The 27,849-nt window shown below is 42.4% G+C and overlaps 1 protein-coding gene across 2 annotated transcripts; it reads right to left on the minus strand.

The window, feature by feature from the left end:
• Positions 1–27,621, minus strand: LOC138296067 (E3 ubiquitin-protein ligase RNF146-like). 2 transcript variants are annotated; one of them, XM_069234848.1, is made up of 2 exons: positions 27,467–27,621; positions 1–1,709 (listed from the first exon to the last, which is right to left on the minus strand). In XM_069234848.1, exon 2 carries the CDS (start codon positions 1,706–1,708, stop codon positions 662–664), a length of 1,047 nt encoding a protein of 348 aa, XP_069090949.1. In that variant the 5' UTR covers position 1,709; positions 27,467–27,621; the 3' UTR covers positions 1–661. The 2 variants fall into 2 exon arrangements, with proteins under 2 accessions (XP_069090949.1, XP_069090948.1); XM_069234847.1 differs by lacking the exon at positions 27,467–27,621 and adding an exon at positions 5,448–5,538.
• Positions 27,622–27,849: the final 228 nt, after the last annotated feature.

Here is a 27,849-nt window from a genome sequence, read left to right on the forward strand (position 1 = left end):
TGACAAAATTAAGTCTTTATTAAGTTATAAATATTGTATTAAACCAAGGCTTATTAAGCAAACACCTCAAACAAAAACATACAGGGTTACGACTTCAAAACATATGCAAGAAATACAGGATCACAAAGTGGAGTTAGACAGATATTTGCAGCAAAAAAACATAATTTTTTTTTCATTTAAATAGTTACATTGTTGCCAGTAGAAGTTAATAAAAATGGGTATCACTTACCTATTAAACACATTGTTATTCCAAACTCACATCTATGGCTCCTATATTAATTTTACCATCCACCCAGCTTGCAAATACTGCACACTGCCATTTGCTTTTAGTAGTCCTTTCACATACCAACCCATGCAGAATGAATTAAGACACTCAACATTCAGATAATGCGGTGGTCAGTGTACATGCAGGGATGGATACGTAAAAAACAAAATAGTTGGATGAAGGGAGTACTAAGTAGGTAGAAACAATAAAGACATTAAGAAAGCTGGAAATAGCTACTTCAAGTATCTTAAATTTAAATAGCCTTCTAGCTGAAAAAAAGTGAATCATTTTAGTCAAAGGGCATGCTTTTATCCCTTTACAAAAAACTCAGCTAGTTGAGTGCAATGCTATTAAGCGTAGGCAAATGTACAAGATTTCCTTCTGCAAGTCCAACACTTAGACCTCAGTCACTGTGCACTCTCCATCTGGTCTTCTAGATCTTACGCTGCCGCTTGCTTGGCCACCATTTGTGCCACCTCCTTCTTGCACTGTTGAGTTTGCATCTGAAGATAATAGTCTCTGTTGTGTTGATGACATGTGAAGTTGAAGGCGAGATGATACATCCTCACTGTCGCTACTAGCATCAGATTCAGTTTCCTCCTGAGAAATATCTGAAGGCAGTATCCTGCCAGAAAGCTGATTTATGTCCTCTTCAGCTTCACCTCTATGATTCCAGATGGGTAGTCCCTCAGAATGTATTTGCAAGTGTGCAAACGATGTCTCTAAGGAAGTGCTTGCATCAGCAGTTGGTGTCACCGGACTTGTGGGCTGTCCCCCGAAGGACGTTATGGGCGTGCCAGTGGATGTAGCCTGTACTGGCTGTACGGAGACGGCTCCTGTACTGTCGGCTCCATCGGCAGAACTTTCTCTTGGTACAACGAGAGATGTGGAATCACAGTCTAAACGGAGACCAGCAACTCCCTTCTTTGGGATATCTGTTATGTCCCTCTTGATTTTACGTCGCCTGCCATGCTCATTTCGCCTAAACTGAACCATGTTTTCTAGGTCTGCCACATACAAAAACCCAGCAATCAACATTTCTGTGTTCTTTTTGCCTTTTGTAAAGGCATCTTCAAGCTCTCGGCTTGTGCGCTCATCATACTGCCACCATCCATTCCTTCCCTCGTAATACCATGCATGCTCTCCATTCCCTCTGCTTGCTGCTTTCAGTTCCTCTGGAGACAATAAGTTTGGTTTGTCAAGAAAGTCTTCAGGAATCTCTTGCCGACACAGAGCACAGCGCTTTCCAAGCCAGGAAGCTCCTTTCACACACAGGTAGCAAAAGACATGCTTGCATGGCAAGCTGACTGGGTGCACACACGTCTGCAGGCAAATGGCGCATTCAGGAACAGTCAGAGAAGCAGCAGCATTTGAACATGGCTCAACAAGTCTCTTGCTCGTGGGAAGCATAATAGAATGATCAATTTCTCCAAAACCAGACATCCTATGGAAAACGATAAGGAAAGAAATAGATATTTAGTGCCAATGAATTAAATGGTCATTCTACATGCAAAAGAGATAAAAGCTAAAACAAAAACACACCAAAGGAAAGATCCAATCTGATTGCAACTGCTGAACAATAAACAACAAATTTTGTAGAAAAACAGAAATGCACATTTAATCTCTAGGCATTCCGTAAGACCAACACCGTTGCTGCACAAAATATGTCATTGTATCTTTATCTTACAAGAAAGAGTTTGGGAATAAACAATACATGTTCCCATATTCACTAAGCAATAGCAATAGCATTTTATTACCACAAAACAGAAAAGTAGTTCACCGCCTCAGCTTGTCCAAGGTTGCTAAATATTTTTTCATCAACACCACCTCTTGTTTGAGTAAAGGCACAACAATGTCTTGGCCTGTTCACGTGGCGTTATGTGAGAATGGGTATTAGTCGAAGCGTTTAAACCATAACTTCTAGAATTATGTAAACACTAATGTAACTGCATCTTTTGACTGACTGTAGTTTGACTCCTTCGGCCTAAATCTGCATCAGTCAGCAGGATTTTAGGCATCTGAAAAGTTGCACATGCTCTGCTCACGCCGCGACCTGGATTAAACGGCCCTCTGTGCTGCAAGTGCAAAATATTGATAAAAAATATACACAGCACTGGACTGCATGGCCTCTATAGGTACATTTACACCATGTAGCCAGATCTAACAAAGAAATCCAAATCACCTGCCAATTACATCCACATACAAACTGACAGCACACATTAGACAACAGAATATCTAACATGCAAATTAAAGCCATCTAATGGAGTACCTCGTTGCCCCATCAAACATTTAAACCAAGCTGCATCATGCACAAACACCCAAAAGAGACAGACAATCTAACATACACTAACACAGCTTAAAGAAGCCACACAAGCAAAACTAGAACTAGGCAATCTGTAATTGCCAAAGGACATGCTACTATGATAAGAGGTGTGCAATCAGAAGATTTTCTGCAGAACTCTCCGCACACAAAAAAAAAAAAAAAATTAAAACAAAAAACAAAAAAAACAAAATCACACACCCACTTTACTGAACATGACACTTCCACCCAGCTTTGGATGGACCACAAAGTATCCAGAACACATCTCAGGTTGACTTGGGCTCGGTCAAGAGAAGCTACCCTAGAATTGGCAATAGAAAGTTCCCCAGTGTTCTCAATAACCACAAGCTCAGCACTGACACCAATTGTCTCCTAGTAGACGACCCAGAAAATGCTCTAAATTCACTTTACAAAGCAGCTTCAGCAAACTGACATTCTCCAAAGTGAATATATTCTCCCTTCCTTACAGCCAGCCTTGGGCGATTGTTAAGGTTTGGAAGATTATAAAAAGGAGTTTCAAGCAGTTGTACTGACGCTGATGTAATCTTGAAGTGTAGAGTTTCGTTGATCGTGTGAATGAAGGGTTGACTCAGATGGTAAAATACTGTTGTGGTTGCCCCATAGCGGTAGAGGGGCAGAAAGGATCTACTTTTGATGTAAAATGTCTGCCCTATTAATTGTGCTTGTAGACTTAGCAAGAGATAGGTGTTCAATTGGAATGGGTGTGACTGGGAGGCTTTTCTCTCAGGATATTGATGAACCTTTATCTAGGCCCCTCAGAAGGTTTGTAAACCAGTCATACCAGCCAAGGGCGAAAGCATGGGTCTTTACGACCCAGAAGGCCATATCGTGATAATGATCTTCCAAATAAGTCACCATATCCAATGCCAACTCTCAACTGCTACCTGACTCACAAACTTAAAACCCACCTGCCAGGTTGAAAGTCTCTGATGCAATGTCCACGTTCCATTGACCATTCTGTGCTCGGCCCTTTGTTAAAGACAAGGCACAGTTAGTGCCTGCCTGGCCAGAGAGTTTTCTGTATCCCAACAGGCAAACAAGATTGACCCCTCCACTGTGACTGACATGGTGTTGTGGTAAGCCTGAAAAGAAAATGTACTGTCAGAATTGAGTTCCCCTACAAGTTTGGGGAATACTAACTTGGATTCAAGCAACTGCTCCCAGTTTCAATATAAGCTGACACCCCAGTGGCATATCCAGTGTTGATTATTTTTAACTCAAGGACCACTGCACACCCGTGTAGAGCAAAGTGAGGACGACAGGAAGAATTTGTTACTGAAAGAGAAGCCCATGTCTGTCCTGACAGTAGAGAATTGCCCATTATAGTGCGTCAAGTGATCCATCTCCTTAACACTGTCTGCATTTGGCTCTGTGTAATATCTGGTTTTCTAAGACTTTTCCTCCTAAGAAGACAATAGTCGGGACCCTATAGTTATTCTGATTAAACTTCTGATAGAGCGCAAACATTTTCATCCCTATGAAATGAGTCTAGAATGCTGTGTGCGCAAATTTTCAGTAATATTTTTTAGTCACCTCTCCCTGAACGTGAACAAGAGCATTAAATCATCTAGCCAACATGGCCACGGACTACAACTGGGAAAAGGAAACATGATATAACCCACTTACTCTGTAACTGACAAGATTATTGTGAACTTTAATATGTTCATGATAGAGTTTTGTTTCATTCTATGAAGGGCTGTTTTTTCCCCGATGAGACACAGGCTTTATCTAGGCACATTTATTCTCTTTTACAAGCCAATAGGTCACCCCATTGTTACCAGGCGAAGGCCTACTGTCTTTGTCAATTCTTTTCTGTTGCATGCTTGTGTGGACATGCACGGTGGACATCTTTTAACTGAGTTTCTTATGTTTCTTTCAAACATCAGGGGTGGGGAATTCCTATTGTGCCGATGCCCGTGACATATAGGTATCTTGGGGGAGATTGGGGTAGGATTTGTAGAAAATATAATTTCTATTTGTCCAAAGGAAAAATAATCAATAAACGAAAATAAACAAGGACAGAGCTGTGGAGCGTTTAGCGATCTGCCAGACTATCACTGTGCACCTTTTTTCACGAGGTGATTGAGATACTATGTAAATAAGGTAATAAGTGTTTAAAAACATTTTCTTGAGCTGACATTTTTTACAGCACCTAGTTGTTTGGATAACTCATTTGCAAATGTGAATGGAAACAGCCCTAATCCAGAAGGAAACGTAAGAACGACAGGATACTGTTCTGAAGGCTTGCAGTGTAGCTTGCTGAATTAAGTTCATTATTTTATGTACAGGCCATTTCTGTAGCTTACAACAAAGAAGTTGTGTGGAACTTGACCCTTCAATATTTAACAGTTTTCTTTTTTATAGTTGCATTTATTTAAATAAAAAATAATAAAATATAATATTTCATACAAATATACAGGGCTTCATACACAAATGGGCTATGACGCACTTTAATAATTTAGTAGGACATTCCACCCTCTCAGCAGGTCTATCATAGCAGCTGCCTTGTGTCATCCACCAATTCAAGGCAGCAGTGTGTACTATCAATGAGGATGAGTTTGCTGGAGGGTAGGCCTGCGGATGGTATGCCTTCCAGACAAAATATGCTGAGTAATGTTTACATCATCAGATTATGTTTCTGTGTCAGTCTGGGGGGTATTTGTACAGCAACAAAAAAGGAATGAAACCACGAAAAGCAGTCTCAGTCAATTTACGCATTAATTTTTTTATGAACTCTACCACAAAGAAACTGGCAACAAGGAGAAATGTAACATGCACATCTGTTCTGGCTGAACTGGTTGCAAAGGCTGTGTTTTAAAATAACTTATAGGGTTTCGGTACCTGCAGCAGAGAGCTCTGTTCCCAGATTTGCAGCAGAAATGTGCATTTTGTCTAGTCGCACAAAGTAGCATAGAGGGTTAATGTGTCTCCTGTCAAAACAAATTACAGGGCTGCTAATATGGTTTGGGTAGTAATAAAGGCTTATTAGTACAAAAAACCCCAGTCACTGTGTTACGGTTTAGATTCTGACTGCGTTTCTCTTGACCATGAACTCTTTGCATAAAATTCCTACCAGTAAAAACGACGTGTGACTCCTAAACCTTGAAACTCTCACTGTCTTATGTAATATCATACATTCACATGTACAAAGTTACATAAGAAAATGGGGGCATGTACACTGATTTACACACTAGTACAGCGGTTCCCAATCTGTGCACCACGGCGTCCTGGTGCGCCATCATAACTAGCCAGGTGTGCCATTAGCTGCATCATTACTGGATACCAGTGACGTAATTCTGCAGCTCCATGTCCGAAGGTTATCCCCTCCATTATAAAAAAAAAAAAAGGCAGAAACTTATCCTTGTTTAGACTGCACAGCTCATATAGCAATTTATTGTGGGATTTCTAGCAAGAAAATTAAATACAGTAAGAAAGTGCCTTGAAATTTAATCCTCAACTGCCATCTAGTTCTACTCACGAAAGACTGCATTATAAATACGATTAGGTCTTCAGATGGAAAATCAGACACCCAAGCACTTTTCAATCCCAAAGTCGAAAATGAATATAGGGAGAATGCGGCGAGCGGTTTAATTGATTTAATTTGCTACATTCCTTGTAAAAGCAAGTGTCTATATTTGTAGTGCCAGAGTAGCCCCGATCCTCTGCTGAGGTATTCTGTTCAAGACAGCAGCAGCTAGGTGTTGCTGCACCCGATCGAGACCAAAAACGTTTTAGTTAACCATGGGGATCCTGTTTTGCACTGAGGTCTGGTAGCTTGCTCCGCAAGACCATATTTGTTGTCTCTTCTGCAGCTCCTGCAGACATCTGTGATCTACATGGCAAATGCTCATGATACCAGGTGTGCTGTTTAAGTTATTTCATTTACGATTACCACCACTTTCTGACTGTATTTTATGTTTGAGTGACTAGTTGAGTAGAATTTGCTGCCACCGAAAATAGTGAGTACCAACTTGTTAGAGCAGTAATTAAAACAGCAGTACTTGAAACCTAATTTTAACAGAAACGCACTCCTTTCTAAAGAGCAATAAATTACTACTCGCAGTATTTCACCACTAACATAAGAAGTGCTATTCCTCCTGTTACTTTTTTTTTTTTTTTAACTGTTATCTTGGTGGACAAGTGAAAGACTAATATAGTAAGATGCTGACAAAAGGAAACTTATAGCAAAAAAAAAAAAACAGTCAGCAGAAAAAAGACAGGTCAGCATTATTTCATTTGTAATGTATATTACTGCAACCCACCAAAGGTAGCAAACCTAAATAGACCGTATTTTTAAAGCAAAGCTTCTCAACACAATGAAGATATAAGAATTAAAAAAGGGAACGAATAATTAAGGTAAAGTCACCCAGAAAAAAAGACCATTCCACGCTATTTATAGCGCTCAAAGGGAAACTGACATATAGGTTCAAATTTACCAAGATTTCACCCAACATAAAGAAACTTCAAATTTCACTGTGCATTGTTTCATTAAAGAGAAGACAAAGTGCAGCACCATATACACAAAGTTTTGCATGATGCTGGTGTCACCCCCCAGAACTGGTACACAAATAGGCTGCTTTGTGCGATGCACAGTCAAACACCAGAGTGCAGAGGAGAGTGTAAATTAAAACATTTTACCTAATTATGCCTGCTCTGGGGGGGGGGGGGGGGCTACAGTTTTGGGCACTGCTCCAGTTTACGGGATTCTGTCAATCTGGGACAGCATCAAAACCCATGGGTGTTTCGTGGGAACACACACCACAATGCCCATGGAACCCCTCCTTGACACAAAGTAAGGCAACACAGTGGCTTGCCCTGCTTTGCCTTACTCCATATTTATGAGGCCATGCAAAGCCATGCAGGGTGACTTTACATCTCATCACAGATATGATTGAGAGGCTTGTGCCACCAGAGCATTAAAAAGAATGATGCTCGGGGGGGTGCAAGCCTCTAATAAATAAGCCCCAAAATATTCTTTACGTTTTTTTTTTTTTTTTTTAAAGTCTTTCACCGTCAGACATGTAAAATAACAGCAAGATTAAATACAAAATAAATAAAAGAAAGTTGTTAATCATTGGGAAATGCACTGTAGTGCATTTTGAAACCTCTATTAGTTAATACACTGCAGAGGTCTGTGAGTAACCAGGGAGCAAGAGAATTAAATCTTGGTTTGTGTAGTGGAGATTAGTGACTTGTGTATTTTTAGTGCCACGAGGTCACTGCCTGTGACAGAAAGTACTGTGAATATGTAAGGCATTATTTAATACTTACATTATACACAGAAAAGCGACTTTTAGCTGTCTGTGTGTCTTCCTTTCACAGCACAGGAGACTCAATAAATTTTCATGATCAGACAGACAAGTGAGGCTGGGGGAATGCTCGACCCCCTGCCCAGGACTCACAGGCCCCCCTGGGGGGTCACGACCCACAGATTGAAGACCTTTGCACTAGCTGATGTGCGTATGTCACAGGACAATGTTAACAGGTCACGTACTTTTTTTTATAAGTGCATTATCCAGCAACAAACAAAAAGTTACATACATGCACTCAGCAAGATACAGAGTGCATGTGACCTAAAGCTGAAAACATTGAGGAAACAAACCACAGCATGTAACTTACAGGTCACAGATTTCTGCAGCCAGCAAACAATTTACAGCACTGTGTGTAACTTTCAATTAGCCTTGAGACAACTTAAAACACAGGCTCTCTCATGGAGTTCTTCACGAAAAAGAAAAAATGTGTTCCCAGGAAGCAAGCTCTCCTGGGAAGATGGAAGGAGCCAGTAAGTGGTAGTAAACAGGCTATGCTCCAAGGAAGGGGCAAACACAATCTGCATAGCAAACAAGCATTTGCAATTCAACAGGTCTTGCATTACATCGAGTTAGAGCTATTAGCGTTGTAAACTCCTAACTGGACTTTTATTGCCACGTTAAATGAAAAATAAAAAGATTTAAAAAACTAGCGCGATCACGGTGTGAAATAAAGAGAAAAAGTTGTCCAGAAACCACACGGAAAACATGAAGCCTCATATGTTCCAGTAGTTTACCAGTGCTCTAGAGGCGGGCTAAACACCGGAAAAGGCATAACATATGCATTCCTTTCACAAATTAAAACAAGAGGATTTTAAAAGGCAAACCCACGAACCAATGAAAGTGACTGACGTAACATGGCCGTGGTTAAAATCCCCCTAAAGAGAAATTAGAAGAGGGACTGGGCGCCTTGCGCTCACCCCTATAAACCTAAAAGCTGATTAATAGAAAGCAAACAAATCTGAGTGACAAAACGCAAAGCCAACAATATATTCTCCAATAGGTCTTAGCAACCAGACAACTGCACTGTCAGGTAGGCTTCAACTTCATGGGTACCTATTTTTCAATTTCTATGCAAAAGTGCAACAGAATTATGAAATAATGCAGCTCATAAAAACTGATCTGTCTCATGTTGGAAACAAAGCATTTATGTGCTAAGCAAGATGTAAATTTGGGTGTACAGATAGGATAATAACTAGTTCTCTTCCAGGGGATCCTCATCAATAGTCATAAACATTGAATATTCCCGCCCTTGTGCGGGGACCCCTGAGCATATATAAAATACACACATATAAAGTATGAAATATGCACAAAAAATATATATATAGCATTTTTAGCAGACATATCTTTCATACTAAACTCATATATACTTGTGTAAAACAGCAATGCAGGCTATAATCATAAACAGGCTAAAATGCTTTATTTCTTTGAAGTTTTTTTTTTTTCTTTCATTTTTCATTATAAAAATACAATAGAGAATAAATATCTACCCAAGCCCCCAAAACTGGGCTTAGGGAAATAAGCAGTAGTAATCACTAGAGAAAAACAATGGAGCATTCTTAGCCAATAGGCTGCATGCAGGTTAACACAGGAGAACCATAAAAACGTTGGCACCGTGCCTTTAAGACCCTGAGCACCTCCAGTATCCCACCATGCCTCAGGGGTGAAGGAAAGGTGACAGTTGGTTCACAGTTAGGTCAGTTCTTTTTTCCGGCTTCTTCTGAGAGGATCCTGGAGCATTGAGCTCTCAGTTTTTTCTGAGTTTTTCTCAGAAAAATCCTTTAAAACAGCGTTTTTTCCTGTTTCACTCGACAGATAACATCTTTGTCTGAGTTTGGCAGTTTTTTCCTGACAGAAAAATGCCTTCCCTTTTTGTCAAATGCCCTTCTTGTGGGAAGAAGAAAGCCCAGTCAGACCCACACTCTCTTTGTATTGTGTGCCTGCCTCAGAGTCACTGCCCTGACACTTGTAAGCACTGCAAGAATATGTCGCAGAGGACTCTGAAGGACAGAGAAAAGATCAGACTCCATGGGCTTCATGAGAGGCAGAAAACATCGTCCTCTTCACTTCCCAGGCAACCAACAGGCCACTCTCAGGAGAGAATGGCTAGGTCGACGTCAGCAGGTAGGAAAGTACCTGTTTGTTCCCCGTCGACGTCGTCGCTGCCACCGTCTCACCGGCATAGATCGCCGTCGAGCCATCGCCGGCGTGCCCGTTCGCCGCCGAAGACCGTACACCCCCGACGTCAAGAGACACGACATCGAAATCGCCACGACGGCTTGAGCGACATCCGCCGTCAGCCACCCACCGCTCCGCGTCGAGGCACCCGACGGCGAGTAGGTCAAGGTCCAGAGATCGCCGCTCGACGTCAAGACACTCTACGTCGAGACTAGACCAACCGGTGTGCCCTTCGACGTCGGCACAGCAGTCGACATCGACACAGGTTTTACCTGCCTCGCAGGGAGTAGAGCATCGTCCTCCAGCAGATAAGGCCGCACCATCTCCAGTGGTCTCCATACGGAGCGATTCATCTCGTTCGAGAGCGGCATCATCGGGGCATGTTTCACCCATCAACTTATCACCAAGATGGTTGGAGAGCCTTAATAGACCAGTGGCCTCCCTGGATTCACAGTACTCCCGAATGTACTCTCCTACTGCCTCTCTCCCGAGAACACCATCACCGACAGCTCGTTCTGCTCCTCGCCAACCGACCGCGAGGCCTGGGCGCTCTGTTACAGCGTCTCGTTCCCAACGGCGATCCAGGTCACGATCACGACACAGAAGATCACCCTCTTGGTCGTCGTCAGGTTCATCTGTCGGATGTTACTCCCCCACCCTAACAGATTCTCCACCTGCTAGGGTCTCACCGGTGGGTGACATTACACTTTTAATGAGGTGCTGTTAAGGGGAGCGCAGAAATTAAATATAGAGGTTCCAGAGCCATCTACTTCCTCGTCAGTCATCTTTGAGACTCTGCAGCATAGATCAGTGTCGAAAAAGTTACTGCCGCTAGTGCCTGGTTTGTTGCAGCCAACCATGGACACTTTTCTGGCCCCAGCCACACTCAAATCTGCCCCGGCTAGGATTCTGAAAAAATATAAGGCTCCCGAACAGGATCCTTTATTCCTGAGAAAGGATCCGCCACCGGACTCTGTAATATTGGCCGCAGCCCGAAAAACCCACTCGGTGGCATCATCCTCCACGGTGCCCCCGGATAAAGAGAGTAGGCATCTAGACTCTCCGGGGAGAAAGATGTGCTGTACAGCGGCATCTATAATGAAAGTCTCCAGTGCTTCTGCACTCCTGGGCAGGTATGACCGTTCTCTGTGGGACTCCCTCAACAGATTCACAGAAAAATTGCCCAGAGAAGACAGACAGGACTTTCAAGAGATCCTGCAAGAGGGATGCCTGGTATCCAACCAGGTCATCAGCGCGGCTGCGGATGGGGCGGACTTAGCTGCACATGGGTACGCACATGGAATCTGTGCAAGAAGGTCTTCCTGGCTGAGACTGACTGGTTTAAAGCAGGAAGCACAACAGCGCATCCTAAATCTCCCATTCAGCGGGAACTCGCTGTTCGGTACCCATGCAGATGAGGAAATGGCCCGCATGAAGACCGAGGTGGACACCATGAGGGTAGTAGGCCTGGAAAGGAAGAAAGATTTCAGGAGGAGGTATAGGCCTTATGACAGGCGCCCTTTCCAGCAGAGGGTTCAAACCCCTCACTGGTCCCAAAGGCCACAACAACGGCAGGGATGCCCTCTTTTTCAGGCTCGTAAGACCACAAGGGAGCGAGGGTCAAGTAGACCTCAACAGTCCACACCGAAAGCGCCGGCCAAGCAATGAGATCTCGCTTCCCTCGACACTGTACACCACTCCGGTGGGGGGGGAAGTATCACAGGTTATCTTCACGAGTGGCACTCTATCACAAAAGACAAATGGGTGCTCAACATTGTCGAAAATGGCTACTCTCTTCTTTTCAGACAGCCTCCACCACACTTGCCACCAGCCAAATGCATTCCATCTCATCTCAGCCTGCTGCGCAAAGAGGCTCTCGCCCTCTTACAAAAGAAAGCAATCGAAAAGGGTCCGCCTGCGCACAGAGGAAAGGGGGTTTACTCCCGTTATTTTCTGGTGGCGAAAAAGGGGCGAGAGGGCGTTTTCAGACCAATTCTGGACTTACGGCTACTGAACAAGTACATAAGAAAACAGAAGTTCAGGATGCTAGCTCTTCACCAGATTTTCCCCTCAACTACATCAGGGAGACTGGATGTGCTCCATCGACCTGCAGGATGCATATTTTCACATCCCAATAGCTCCCAAGCATCGGAAATTCTTGCGCTTCCAAATAGCTTCACAGCACTATCAGTTCAGAGTTCTACCATTCGGCCTGAAATCTGCCCCCCGCGTCTTCTCGAAATGTGTGGCAGTGGTAGCGGCACATCTTCGAAAACAAAAGATCTTCATCTACCCATACCTAGACGACTGGTTACTGAAGGCTTCCTCTCCGGATCAGGCGAGAAGCCATCAGGACATTGTGCTCAGGGTTTTCGAGTCTCTAGGTCTTCAAGTCAACTACCAAAAGTCAACCTTGATTCCAACACAGAACCTTCACTACCTGGGAGCTATACTAAACACAGAGCTCCAAAGAGTGTATCCTTCGGAGGAACGACTATTATCAATAGACAGGAAGTGTCAAGACCTGTTAAAAGCCGACGCACCTACGGCCCGTCAGGTGACATCGCTGCTGGGCTCCATGGCATCATGCATTTTCATTGTCCCAAATGCCAGGCTGCACATGAGGCCCCTCCAAGAGGCATTGGAGAGCAACTGGAGCCAAAGGACAGGTCGCTGGAGGACAGAGTGCGGCTACCGACAGCGGCACTTCAGTCATTGAAATGGTGGATGCACAGACCTCACCTGTCAGTAGGTGCTCCATTTCACCAGGTAGTTCCATCCGACACTCTGGTAACGGATGCGTCTCTTCAGGGATGGGGGGCTCATCTGGGTCCCCTTCAAGCTCAGGGCCTGTGGTCCGACAAGGAAAAGAACTACCACATCAATCTGCTGGAACTCAGAGCAGTCCATCTGGCTCTCAAGTCTTTCACTCCATTGATTCAGGGGAAATCTCTCCTAATATAAACGGACAATACAACCACAATGTATTATTTGAACAGACAGGGGGGAACGAGATCCCTACCCCTATCTCGAGAGTCCCAAACGATATGGCATTGGCTCCTGGCCAGAGGAATGTCACTGACAGCGGTTCACCTGCCAGGTCAACAAAACGTGGAAGCAGATTTCCTGAGCAGACACCTAGAGGACGCACACGATTGGGTCCTACACGGCGAAGTCGTCGAAGACATCTTCGCTCAATGGGGTCGACCTCAATTGGATCTCTTCGCAGACGAAGTAAACAAGAAATGCCCAGACTTCGCATCCAGGTTTTACCGTCCGGGATCTCGAGGGAATGCCCTGTTGATCAACTGGTCAGGGATATTTCTCTACGCTTTTCCACCGATTCCCCTCATACCGGCAGTGATCAACAAACTTTACAAATCCAGAACCAGAATGATTCTCATAGCGCCACAATGGCCCCGTCAATTCTGGTACACAGATCTCCTCAACCTATCGGAAAAACCTCACAGGAGGTTGCCGTGCAGACCGGATCTTCTGAGCAGGATGGAGGGCAGGATTCTACATCCCAACCTACCCTCTCTGAGCTTAACAGCATGGCTCCTGAATTCCTGCAGTATGGACACCTAGGGCTCTCGCAGGAGTGTATGAACATCTTGAAAGAGTCCAAACGACCTTCCACGCGGCGTTCTTACGCTTTTAAGTGGAAGAGATTCTACATATGGTGCTGTCAACAAGGTCAGAATCACATACGGGCTCAGGAGGATGTCATACTGTCTTATTTACTTCATCTGGCAAAATCCAGTCTGCAGGTATCATCTATTAAGGTACATTTGTCTGCCATTACAGCCTATCGTAAGTCACCTTCTCAGGAATCCTTCTTTACGAAACCAGTAGTCAAGGATTTCTTAGAAGGTTTGAAAAAAGTTTTTCCGCCCATTCGGAGACCCTCTCCTCCATGGGAACTGAACATAGTATTGTCAAAACTTATGGGCCCTCCTTTTGAACCTATACACAAGGCCTCTTTACAACACCTTACGTGGAAGACGGCTTTTTTGGTGGCCATTACTTCCGCAAGGAGGGTCAGTGAAATTCAGGCTTTTTCTTCCAAAGAACCGTACACAGTTTTTCACGATAATAGAGTGGTTCTGCGAACTCACCCATCTTGTCTTCCGAAGGTGGTGTCAGAAATCCACATCAATCAGACTATGGGGCTCATTTCGAGTCCGGCGGGCGCCGCCCAAAGACCGCACCGCGTCAAATGACCGCGGGGGTCATTTTGACTTTCCCGCTGGGCCGGCGGGCGATCTCCAGAAGATCGCCCGCCGGCCCAGTGGGAAAGCCCCTGCAACGAGGAAGCCGGCTCCGAATGGAGCCGGCGGAGTTGCAGGGGTACTGCACCCGTCGCGATTTTCACTGTCTGCATAGCAGACAGTGAAAATCATGGTGGGGCCCTGTTAGGGGGCCCCTGCACTGCCCATGCCAGTGGCATGGGCAGTGCAGGGGCCCCCAGGGGCCCCACGACACCCGTTCCCGCCATCCTGTTCCTGGCGGGTTTTACCGCCAGGAACAGGCTGGCGGGAAGGGGGTCGGAATCCCCATGGCGGTGCTGCAAGCAGCGCCACCATGGAGGATTCCCTGGGCCAGGGGAAAACCGGCGGGAAACCGCCGGCTCCCCTTTTCTGACCGCGGCTTTACCGCCGCGGTCAGAATTTCCCTGGAAGCACCGCCAGCCTGTTGGCGGTGCTTCCGTTGCCCTCCACCCTGGCGGTTTCAAACCGCCAGGGTCGGAATGAGGGCCTATATCTTTACCGACTTTCTTTCCCAATCCGGAGACTCCGGCGGAGAAAGCATTGCACTCCTTAGACTTGAAAAGAGTGCTGAAATTTTATTTGGATAAGACAAAATCGATTAGACATTCCAACCACTTGTTTGTAAATTATGGTCATTTGAGGACAGGAGAGGCAGCATCTAAACGAACGATATCAAGATGGATAGTTTCTTGTATTGTTAATACTTACCAGCTGGCTAATAAACAATTACTAGCTAGGCCTAAAGCGCATTCCACAAGGGGAACAGCGGCTACTGCTGCCCTCCTTAACAATGTTCCAATATCTGAGATTTGTAAGGCTGCTACATGGAAGTCTGTACATACATTTACTAGACATTACTGTTTAGATTCAGATGCAAGAGCAGACGCCCAAGTGGGGCAGGCCTCTCTGAGAAATTTATTTGCATAATACGTATCTATTCCTGCACTTCTATTAGACAGTCCGCAGAGTTTAGGGATGGGCTTGCTAATCTATTCAATGTTTATGACTATTGATGAGGATCCCCTGGAAGAGAAGGATAAGTTACTTACCTGTAAATCCTAGTTCTCTTCCAGGGGTATCCTCAAAGTCATAAACAACCCACCCTCCTCCCTGGACGCACGTCTCCTAGAAGTGCAGGACAGATTGTCTTTCGAATCAGTTACACAGATTGTCACCGTAAAAAAGTACTGACTTTACTGTACACCAACTGTCACCTTTCCTTCACCCCTGAGGCATGTTGGGATACTGGAGGTGCTCAGGGTCTTAAAGGCACGGTGCCAAAGTTTTTATGGTTCTCCTGTGTTAACCTGCATGCAGCCTATTGGCTAAGAATGCTCCATTGTTTTTAAATGTAGTTTTTTCTCTTTTTTCTCTAGTGATTACTACTGCTTATTTCCCTAAACCCAGTTTTGGGGGCTTGGGTAGATATTTATTCTCTATTGTATTTTTATAATGGAAAAAAAAAAAAAAAAAAAAAAAATTCATAGAAATAAAGCATTTTAGCCTGTTTATGATTATAGCCTGCATTGCTGTTTTACACAAGTATATATGAGTTTAGTATGAAAGATATGTCTGCTAAAAATGCTATATATATATTTTTCGTGCATATTTCATACTTTATATGTGTGTATTTTATATATGCTCCGGGGTCCCCGCACAAGGGTGGGAATATTCAATGTTTATGACTTTGACGAGGATACCCCTGGAAGAGAACTAGGATTTACAGGTAAGTAACTTATCCTTACATACATACTCAATGAGTGTGCTTAGCTAGGATTCACATCTGTGACCTACACACTTTATTCAGATTGAACAGCAAATGCTCAACTTCATTGAGCTATCCTGCCGCCCATCCTGTGTCCTTCATAATGTATTCACACAAAACCACCTGATGCTGGCATGATCTAGAACACAAAAAACACATGTAGAGACATGTTCATTCACCCATTTAGGTAAAGGCTGGTAAGACAGTTGACAGGTATATTCATATGACTCAATCTGCCCCTTCTTCATCAGTTTTCTCTGTGTGACAGCATCTACATGGAAAAAGATGTAGTCAGGCGGCAAACTCATGCATGTGACTGGGCCAGAATGTTGGTGTTGGTTCCCATACTTAAACACATTGTGCGATCAGAAGCCGTCAGCTTTATGTCTCTGCACTGCAGTTCACTTATGCGGCAAAAAGAAAAGACCTTAGAAAGGAGCCAAACAGCACTACGAAACCCAACGTAACCTCACACCAAATTCACTGGCCTCCACTTGTGTTGAATGGCAGAGATTTGCCAGCTTTTAGGGTCAGTTCAGCTGTTTCTGTAAGCTCCCTCGGCTGAGTCACACTTATCAAAACAAAGATTCAACCGTGAACAAAGCACTGTCCAAGGAACTCCAGCTGATGGGTATGAAAAAAGTTGAAGTGTTGAGCAGCCCATGGAAGCTGGACGAGACGTTTACTAAGAATTGGAAGATGAAAGGTACAGCAAAAACCCTGCCTATAATAAGCTCCTTCTTTGAATGCAAAAAGTGACCAAGACGACAGATCAGAAAATCTCCCAAAAGGCAACTGTAAAAAAATTACAGACTTTTATGGCCAAGGTTGGTCAAAGTGTGCATGTGACAATAAAAACACAACATTACTTGTAATAGGCAGCCAAGAAGGAAACCAATACTCAAGAAAGCCCACTATGAATTCTATGTGAAGTAGTAAAAATACAAACATTTAGGAGAATAACAACCACAAGGCTGTTACCCACAAACCTACAAGTGTATGGACTTCTACCTATATCAGAAGGTAGAATTCCTACAAAGCCACTCAACTACTCATAGTAAGATTCTGTCAGTGTGTAATTTTTACCACAATGGCAAAATCTATGCACTTAAAAATGCACTTTAAGCATACAAAATGTTGCCAATCCCAAGTTTGTAAACTGTGTTTCTTATGTTATGCAGATTTGTTGATCGCATAATCACCCGAGATGGTACCCTGCCGCTGAGCAGGTGTGAGTCTAGCCAAACCTCGGGCCTAGTGCGACTACTCGATAAGCCAGGTCATGAGCTTCTTTTGAAATTCAAAAGGTGAGAAGGAGGCTCTTTTGTATAGTGGCAGGACTTTTCTGGAGTTTGAATTGTGCTCTGCTGTGAGCTCCTTCAGATGTGGTAATGTGAGCCCAGCCTGGGAAGTTGAGAGTGATTCTGGCTGCCGAGTTCTGAGTGGTCTGCAGCCTTCATGAGAGTTATTTTTTGTTGATGCCAGCATTGAAAGTGTTCCTATAGTCGTACCTGCTCATGACAATGGTGTGTGACAGTTTTCAGGGTGCTGACTGGGAGCCATTTGAAAATCTTCCTCAGGATATTCAGGCTATGGAAGCATAAGCCAGTAAAAGCGTGAATTTGGGTAGTCGGGTTTGCTGTCAATGAAAATCCTGAGATTGTTGGCATGGACGGGTGGGTGTCAGTCCTAGCTTTGGTGGCCACAACCAGATGGAGTCCCACAGTGAATTGCTCTTCCTGAAGATCATGATTTCAATCTTGTTGGTGTTAAGCTTCAGACATTTGGTCTTCATCCAGTTGGCAGTGTCAGTCATGCAGGAATTGGATTTGATCCAGATACTAGGTATCTTCTCTGTAAGATAAAGTGTTTTTGGTGTAGGAGAGCAGGTTGATATGGTGAAAATGGATGACGCTGTCTAGAAAGCTCTTAAGGGTGCAAAAAGAGGGTCTGGCTCAGGGAGGATCCATGCAGAACTCTGCAGATGAGGTTGTGGGTGCCAGGCCGACTGACTGGGTCTTTCCAGTCAGGAAGAAGCAGATCCATTAGAGTGCGTTCCCTTGGATTCTGTCGTTGTGTAGGCGTTTGATAAGGTGGAGTGACATGCCATGTTAAACAATGTGAAGAGGTCCAAGCGAATGAGGGCTGCCATGTCTCCTTTGGCCAAGGTCAGTGACAAGGGCAGTCTGGGTAGTTTCTCAGCAAAAACGGAAACAGTGAACACCCAAGTTTCGCTTACATGAACAGAATTCTTTGAAAATTGGCCTCATTATAGCCTAGAAGTGACATACAAACGAACCCTTGTGGTCTGATCTGCCATCATGAGCAAGATAGCAGTGGTATTGTAATACATTAATGCTATGACAGGTAAGTCACATTTCACACTAATTACGGAAAGGGGACTTTTAAATCGGGAGGTGCTCTGGTGGATTCCGACCGCCGAGACCGCCAGGATGTCGACCGGTGGCAACCTGACAGTGTCGGCGGTTGGACTGTGGCGGCTCCGCCACGGTTGTAATGTGGCGGTCTTAAGACCATCACACTTGTAATGAGGGCCTAAGTCTGTACATATATTATACCTGGAGTATGGCCAAAGCAGGTCCACGATGACAAATTCATGCAAAATTTTCAGGATAACCATTATGTAAATGCAACATGGACCAGGCCATCCTGCAGCTAGACCTGCTAAGTATAAAGCATCTTGGGTTACACTGCTGCTTTTCCAATAAATATCCACATTCCTGCGGGGTCTGAAATTTTATCAATCAAACCAGTCAAGCACGCCAGCTGTTGGCATGTTTTTTCATTGTTTGGTACAGACTTTAATTTGCCCTCTCTAGCTGTAAGGGGGCAGAGAGGTTCAGTTTGTGACTAAGCATTTTCATGTACGGAAGTTGCTGCCTCATTCATAATGGTGCAGTTACAGTAATGGGACCCAACAGGTAGCAACGGGTCTGGAAGTCAAGAATACACTTGGGATTAGGGTTCAGCTGAACTGTGGGTAGCACATCACACAAAACAGCGAACATGCTGCTTCGCTCCCAGCACTAGATTTTTATATGTGGGTGTGTACTGCTGAGTGCCCGCTGTAGAAGAACGGGTAGGTGAGAAAGACAGGGCCAGTCATCAGGATCTTCCCACATTAACAATGGAAAATGGCTTACAAGCCAGCTGGTGCTTGGCTTCAGAGCCATTATTACCACTAAAAACATCCTGGCTACAAATCAGTCTGAAGGAAAGCCAAAGACCTCTGAATTTCACATGCGTTTTCAGATTGTACTTTCTAAGCTGGCTCTAAGAGGCTATTGAGTTCCTCATGGTTTTATTTAACTCACAATGTTTACACTAGTATGTCTACAGAGCTACCACATTATGTCAAGTTCTTCTGTAATGCATTTGTAGTTAACTAGAACTTTTCACAACCCTTTCAATAGGTTAAGTACTTGTTATGCTGATCCCGGCCTTACAAGAGCAAGAGGACAGCTGCTCTTAAGCACCACTATGTTATTACATCCAACCCGGTATTTCTTTGCATTCAGGTACTTGTAGGTTTATTTATCCCATTATAAACCCAGCACCTCAGGTGCCAGAATGGAAAGAAATACAATGGTTGATGGCCTACTCATGTGCAAGAAATTGATAATATTGAGAGCTGATAGGCTTAAAGTGTGTTTTTTTCCCTTCAAAGATTTGTTTTGTTTACATACTTTATGAAAAAACACATTGCCACAAATAAGTGCTGAGGTAGTTCAATATTTTTGTTGCTATATACGATTGAAAGTTCAAGCGTTCACATCCGAGCAAGCCCAATTCACCCTTCCAAGCTAACTAGTACTGACATCTGCTGTTTTCAGGACTTTAAAATGACAAAAGTGTGGTATGAAGCACTGTATAACAAGCGTGTTACTTCTGTTATTTTAGTAATTGATAGCAAAACGGATTATGTTTTAAATAAAGATTATCCTATTGGTCTCCCAAAAGTTAACTACTGAACTAGCCCAGTTTTAACTTGAATGCCGTGCTTGTGCGTGACTGTCACCTTTTCAAGACCAAAATTCAGCTGGATACAAGTTACATTTGTTCTCACTAGCAAATTGCTTCTAAACGTCGAACATGTATATTAAACTGATATATTACCTTTTAGATGGCTTGTTTAACCTGTTGCCACAGACATTTCAAGAACAATTGTGTGTGTTAAAACAGGAAGTAAGTTAGTGACCCAGCATAGGTATGTCAGGAAAGTTGCAGCAATTTTAAGTGTATTGTTAACTACGGCAGTAGCAAATTTAGTAATTTATGTCATTTGTTTCACCACTTTTATGTTATGTAAACATCACTGGTAGAGCACATTATCATTCCAATGTATTTAGGTACGGTTTCAAAATGCAGGTGAGAACGACAACCCAGTGCTTCTAATCTACTAATTGGCAGATGGTTAGTTGATTTTGAAACTGAAAGTTTTGAAGCATAACTCTGAGATTAGAGAAGTCCAACGTTTGGCTGCTTTAACTGAAAATAAAAACCGCACCCCATTCCCCACAATCTAGATTGGCAGAATTTAGGTACCATTACTAGGTTAGCAGTGGGAGATCTCAATTTTCTATTCTGTATATTATCCTGTAGATTCTTCTGAATAAAGCGTGGGGCTGTCTTAGGTCGAGGTTTATATATCATATTTAAAGTTCTAAAACTTACGCTCAATAGGCAGCCAGTGTAACTTTAAAGAATCATCGTTGCTTGGAGAAAGCATGGGGCATCCATCACCAAACCAGCTGCCATAGTTTGAGAAACCTGGCGCTTTTCCCAACATAAATTTGGGACACAGCATTTGTATAATCCACTTGGGATCCTAGTAGTGAACTCGCTGCTCAATGTCTACTTTTAAAAGTTAGGAATGATGAAATATTTTTCTCTATTCTGAAGTACTGCATTCAAGCTGACACTACTGCAGATATTTGAGCTGAAAGTGAAAACTTATTATTAATCTTGATACCCATAATTTTTACACTTGTGGCTGTTACAGATTTGGCACTCTTTTCGGGTGGCCAGTAAGCACGAAGACAAACGTCGTACCCCCACTGACTAAAAATACTGTTATGTATTGCGTGAAACGTAGATTACACTACAAGAATTTTGGCGATGAGTGAAGAAACGAACCGAAACGGAGAAACGAATTGTGATGACTTGCTGCTCAGGGATATTCAAGATTAAACAACGAAGTGAGTACACAATGCGCCATTACCCTGTAACTAATTATAAAACCTCCTTGGTTTATTGCTAGTCTACCTTCGGTTTGGTGAAGCACTGTGTTTTCAGAGCGGCTCGTGTTTTGTTAATCGTGCTACCAATGTCTTGTCATACAAGTTTTTATTCAAGCGACGTCCGCCTGATTAACAGAATGTTGCACATGAGCAGAATTTGTGATTACTAGCTCGTGTGCGATCGCGTGTCAAACTATCGCACTACCAACGTCTTGCCATTAAAGTTTTCATTTAAGCGACGCTCGCGCGAGCAAGAACATAACGTTGCACACGAGCCAAGTTTGGGATTACTGCCTCGTGTGCGATCGTGCGTCAAACTATCGCACATCGAACAAAGGCTGGGCTTACCTTCATAACAGAAGGTGGTTAATTGACGCATTGTGCTCCAGTTTCCCTGGATCTACGGCTCTCGTGAATTTATGAGTATCCGGTGTATACTTCTGCAGAGCCACTAATGTTGTAACTGATTTTGGAATTTGGGTGTACTTGTCGGCCTTCTTGGGGGTATCACGATCTGGAACTTAAAGAAAGAGCATAGAGGTTTCATATCTTATTAAAAATGTGTGCTGCACAGACATTTACCCCCACGCCACCACAACCATTTTTTAGCTCTGCAGGAGAACCACAGATTAAATGGCATGAATGGAAAGGATACTTTCTAAACTACTTGGAGACTATAGAAGATGAAGAATTAACTCCAGTTAGGAAAAATAAAATTATGTTATATTATCTTGGACCACAGGGTCTTAAGGTATATAATTCTATGGAGAAGAAAGTTCAACAAGATGGTGACTCAAATGTTTTTTACATGCTTTGAAAGACCTAGACAGATATTACTCCATGTCTGTCTGTATTGCCATTGATAGATTTCAATTTCTTTAAAAGGAAACAAGGGAAAACAGAATCGATAGAAGAATATGTTTCTGAACTTACAAAATTAGCAATAACTTGTAGATTTGGTTTGTTACATGATGAATTGATATGAGACCAGATTATACTGCATGTAAACAATAACCATATTTAAGAAAGGTTATGTGTTCACTGAGAGACACAACTAGAAGTTATTGCTTTAGTCAAGAAGGTTGAAATATCGAGTAAGTGTGCCAGGGCTGTTATAGTTGGGAAAAAAGGAATCACAGAGTGACATTGTTAGTAAAGTAAGGTATAAGAAAAGTAAAGACATATAGAAACATGAAAAGCAAAAACATGAAAAGGCAAAAAAGACAAAAGATGTTATAGGTGTGGGAGTAAGGAACATCTAGCATATTACAAAAAGTGCCCTGCTCATAACCAAGTTTGTGGAATTAAGGGACATTTTGGTAAAGTTTGTAGAAGAGGTAGGAAAGTGTCCATAATCAACCACGAATCTAACTCGGAGTCAGGATCCGAAACAAGCAATTGCTCAAAGGAACAGGAATGTGGTTTGGGTATTAATAGCACCATTAGCTCTATTGAAAGTGAGGAAATTAAAGAGTTAAAACTGGAGAAAGATTTTTGTTTCAAACACCTGAATGTGCAATCCAGAAAGAAACCAGTTTGGAAAATTTGTTTGGGAGGAGTGGAAATATTCATTGTAACTGATTCTGGTTCTCCATTCATAATAATCAATAGGAAGCTGTGGGAAGAAAAATGTATAAATGTCCTGGGACCAACCTTGCATCCTTCAGATGTTACTCCAGAGAGTTTCACAGGAGAATCTATACCCATGATTGGCTTCAGGAAAGTAGTTTTTGAATTCAAAGGCAGAAGAACATTAGGTAAATTTTATATAGTTGAAGAAGGACCGGCGGTTCTAAGATGGTTGGATCAGAGAGCATTGAATATTGTCTTAGAGCCTAATAGTGTAGAACAAGTAAAAGTGGTGTGTGGCAATGAAGGGAGTGACGTTAAAATAAAAAAACGGTTCCCAGAAGTGTTTTCTGGAGAAACTGGCACTCTTAAGGATTGCTCGCATAAAATTGTATTAAAGGAAAATGCTGTACCTAAAATACATAAATACAGAAACATACCTTGGGTGATAAAAGAGGAGGTTGAAAGGGAGCTAGAGAATCTCTTTAAAAAGGGTATAATTGAAGAAGTTGATGCATCTGAATGGATTTCTCCAGTGGTGGCAGTACGAAAGGCTAATGGAAAAATCAGTTTGTGTATTGATTTGAGAGAACTGAATACCAACATTGTGGTGGAGAAATTTCCTTTACCAAAGATAAATTAAATGATTGCCATGACAAAGGACATGAAGTGGTTTACATCTAAAGATTTATCGTCTGCATATCACCAAATTAAGCTACATGAAGATAGTAAAAACGTAACTGCATTTAGGACTCCTCAAGGGTGTTATCGCTATTGCCTCTGCTGCAGCAGTTTTACAATAATTGATGTATAAGCTATTCAAGAACAAAGAGGGGGTGATTTTCTTTCAGGATGACATTTTAATTATGGGAAAGAATAAGTAACAACATGATACCAGAGTAGATGAGGTTTAAAGTATTTTGAGAGATACGGGGTTGACAGCTGAGTTTTCGAAATGTAAATTTGGTGTACAACAATTGAATTTTTTAGGGCATGAAATTACGGCAGGAGGCATTAAACCAAAACAAGAATTGTTAACGGCTATTAAAGATGCACCAGCACCTAGTAATAAGGATGAGTTGAGATCATTCCTTGGCCTAGCGGAATTTTATGCTAAATTTGTCAGGAATTTCTCAGAAAAAACATTTAATATGCGGTAACTATTGAAGGAAAAATGTACATTTGTTTGGTCAGATACTCTTCAAAGGGATTTTGAAAGAATTAAGCAGGAAATTTGTTTGGGAAAAACATTATCTGGCTTTGATCCTAAACTCATCTCTATATACTGACTACTGATGCAAGTAATAAGGGTATTGGTGCAGTCTTGAGTCAAAAAAAAATTAAGAATGAAGAAGTCACCATAGCATTTGCCTTGCCTCTAGGGCATTATCACCTACAGAAGAAAGATATTCAGTCATAAAGAAAGAAGCTCTAGCAGTAGTGTGAATATTAGAACACTTTAGGAACTTTTCATGTTGAAGTAAGGTGTGATCATAAACCCTTATTAAAGGTGCTATCTACTGAGGGTCTTTTGAAAGCTACCTCAAGGATAGCTAAGATGTCTATAAGGCTTTTGGATTTCAGATATAAATTAGTAAATTTACCAGGTGTTAAAAACAAAATTGCGGACTGCTTGAGTAGATTGCTGTTATCACTTGAGGAAAATGTGGAAGAGATAGAAGAGGTAAATGTAGCATGGACATGGATTACAGAATGGAGCGCCATTAGTAGCAAGGATTGGGATGAAGCTAATTCAAGTGATCAATTGTTGTTTACTTTAAGGAAGTATATCCAGGGTGGTTGGCCAGAGAAAAAAGAAAGTTGATGCAGAATGAAGGAACTTATTTTAATTTCGTAATGAATTATCAGTAATTCAAGACAACGTTGTAAGGGGAGGCAGGATTCTACCCCCAAAAAAGTTGAGAGATACCATTATCAAAATAAGCCATGAAGGACCATTAGGTACTGTCAAGGCTAAACAGAATATCAAGGAGAACTACTGGTGGCCAGGTATGGATATAGAAATCGAGAGAGTTATTAGGGATTGTGATTTATGTTTGAATGCAGATAAATCACTTGTTCCCTTGAAGTCAATGTTACAACCAGTTCCATGCCCTAAGATGGCGTGGGAAGTTATCAGTGTAGATATTACGGGCCCAATTGTTGAGGAAAACGGAGAATGGTACATAATAGTGGCTATAGATTATTTTTCAAAATGGCCAGAAGTTAAATTTGTCAATAAGGCCAATTCAGGAAATATCGTGTTGTTTTTGGATGAACATTTCCAGAGGGAAGAACTGCCTAAAATAATTAGTACAGACAATGGTGTCCAATTCAAAAGTGAGGAAATTGAGGTTTTTTTCCAAAAGGAATGGCACTGAACACAAACTAATTTCTGTTTATCACCCAAGTGGAAATGGAGAAGTAGAGAGATTTAATTGTGTTATTAAAGACTCGTTATAATAAGCTAAATATAAAAATGTGAATTGGAAATCCAGTATTAAAAAAAGGATCTGAATGTATAGGACTACCCCGACTGTGACTGGATATAGTCCATTTACCACAATGAGGGGAAGAATACCATTTATGAAGGACAATCAATGTTGGTTAAATAATTCTAGACTGAAGAAATGATCTCCCTCTGAAGTGAGAAGGAAGATTCAAAAAGCTCAAGAGAACTATAAAAGTTATGTGGACTATAAGAAGGGAGCTAAGAAAATTAGTTTGAAGAAGGGTGAAATAGTTTGTGTCAAATTACCAAGTAAGGTTAAGAAAGGAGAAAGTAAATATTCTGAACCAAGAACAGTTGTTGAAGTTTAGAAGAATTTGGCCAAATTGAGTGATGGTTGGGTTTGGCACACAAGTCGTTTTTCAAAATCTGAAGGGGAATCGTCAGTGCTGGGTAAGGACTCAACAAAAAATTATGATTGGTTAGACGCTATACAAGGCGTTGATGATCACGCCACAACTAGGAAGAAAATTAGAAATGAAGTTGAAGAGGAAAGTTCCACAAGTGAGGATGCTATAAAGGAATGTATTGGACATGAAATGAGGAACGAAACCTATAAGAGCAAACAAGGTAGAATTATCAAACGACCGTTATACTTACAAGATTATATTATGAAGTAGGTTGTTCTTAAAGTTATGTATTTTTATATCTTGCTTTTGTTATTTATGTTCTGTTCATTAGATAAGGGGGAAGATGTGTTATGTATTACGTGAAATGTAGATTACACTACGAATACCTTTCTCCTCCGGGTACAACTGTTTTTTCCCTACAGTAATATGTCACTAAAAAAATTCACACATAAGGCATGGCCCTGTGTTACTATCTGCATTTGTTCAACACCCATCACCATTATTATGGCATTACAGCACGTGCTCGGTGTGGGAAAGAAATCAATCACATGGTTCGAGTTAAGTATCTTATTTTGTTGATATGTGATTGAGTGTGAATGTTTGTGCAGTGTTAAAACTCAAAAGGGTGTGTGCAAGAGTGAAAATATTGTGAGTTCCGTTCAGGAAGACTTTTGTGATGTTTATCTGTGTTGGCTGGATGTGTAATAGGAAATTACATTTTTCTCTTAAGTGTGTGTGTGGGGGGGGTCAACTGTCTTTTGCAAGGCGCGGTATCGCACTTTTCTTTTTAATAAAGACACGTCGTACTGTGTTATTTGTGTTTTATAGAATGCGTAGATTTAATTGAATGGCCTTGCAAGGTTAAAAGGGTCTCTATGGTGAACAAATTACCGTACTGAACGGTATCCCTGGGAAGAGAATAAATGACACGTAGGTGAAAGAGAGCTTCCCGTAAGCTTTTACTCCTTAATTTTTCAACCTCCCTTTATGCTCTCACCATTTTCCCCATCAATACAAGAATTTCACCTCCCAGGATCTGAATTCATAAGCCCCGTGTTACATATGGGGTAAATAATAGAGTGTCACTCTTATAGGTGAGTCTCCGAGGTAAGTGTGCGGTGGGGTGGGGGGGGGGTCAAAAGACATTAGGTCATCATTTCGCAATTTTTTTAAACATCCCTAGTGTATTTGAGGAATAACGACTGGCCATTACAATGCACATTTGCCAGGCAGAGGCGGATTGCTCGGTCAAAATAGAGCTCCGTTCAATAAAAGCTGAAAAAAATGACTACACTTCCGTCGTTTTTAACCGACCGCCCCCAATCCTGCACGCTTTGGGGTGCACGAGAAGACCTCAGCCCATACTCCTTATAATGAAAGTGAATGAAGGAACGGGTGTAATTGTTAACACTAAAAGAGCCAGAGTGGGAAAACAAGAACATAAATGTATCTAAAGATCCGTGCCTTGCTACCGCCCCTCCTACGAGCGGTGAGATTATTGTCCTATTGTTGTGCGAAGGGACGGTGTGCAAGGCCTGGAAACGCTCGACGGCAAAAGGCGTTAGCTGAGCGGCCCAGAGTGGGCTTTCCTGACATGCAATCTGATCCCTACAGAATCATGAACTAGAGTCCTATAAGTGGAACTTACCTCTAGCCCCGAACGGAGAGTCTTAAAAATCCGATTCCTTCAATTTGCTTCCGGTATCCAGTACATTACAAGGGAAACATAGCTTGCTTGCCACACACTGCGCATGCGCACTATCGCCCTAACCCTTACGCATGGATAATCAGGTGACGTAACAAGCGAATTGGTGTATCTCTGAGATCCCGTGTCCAACATCTCACCGTCAGATGTCACTTTCCCTGCTCCGCTCGGATTTCAACTAGAACGCTAATTTGTTCCAAATGGCGCGTTCCAAGTAAAGCAAACTGGACGCCATGTTTCTGAAATATTAAATCGTTAACATTCTTAGCATTCAATATCCTATGGACCCGACTCCAGGAAAGGAGCAAATTATTTATTTTCGTTCT

Source organism: Pleurodeles waltl, chromosome 5, assembly GCF_031143425.1.
Source record: "Pleurodeles waltl isolate 20211129_DDA chromosome 5, aPleWal1.hap1.20221129, whole genome shotgun sequence".
NCBI lineage: Eukaryota > Metazoa > Chordata > Amphibia > Caudata > Salamandridae > Pleurodeles > Pleurodeles waltl.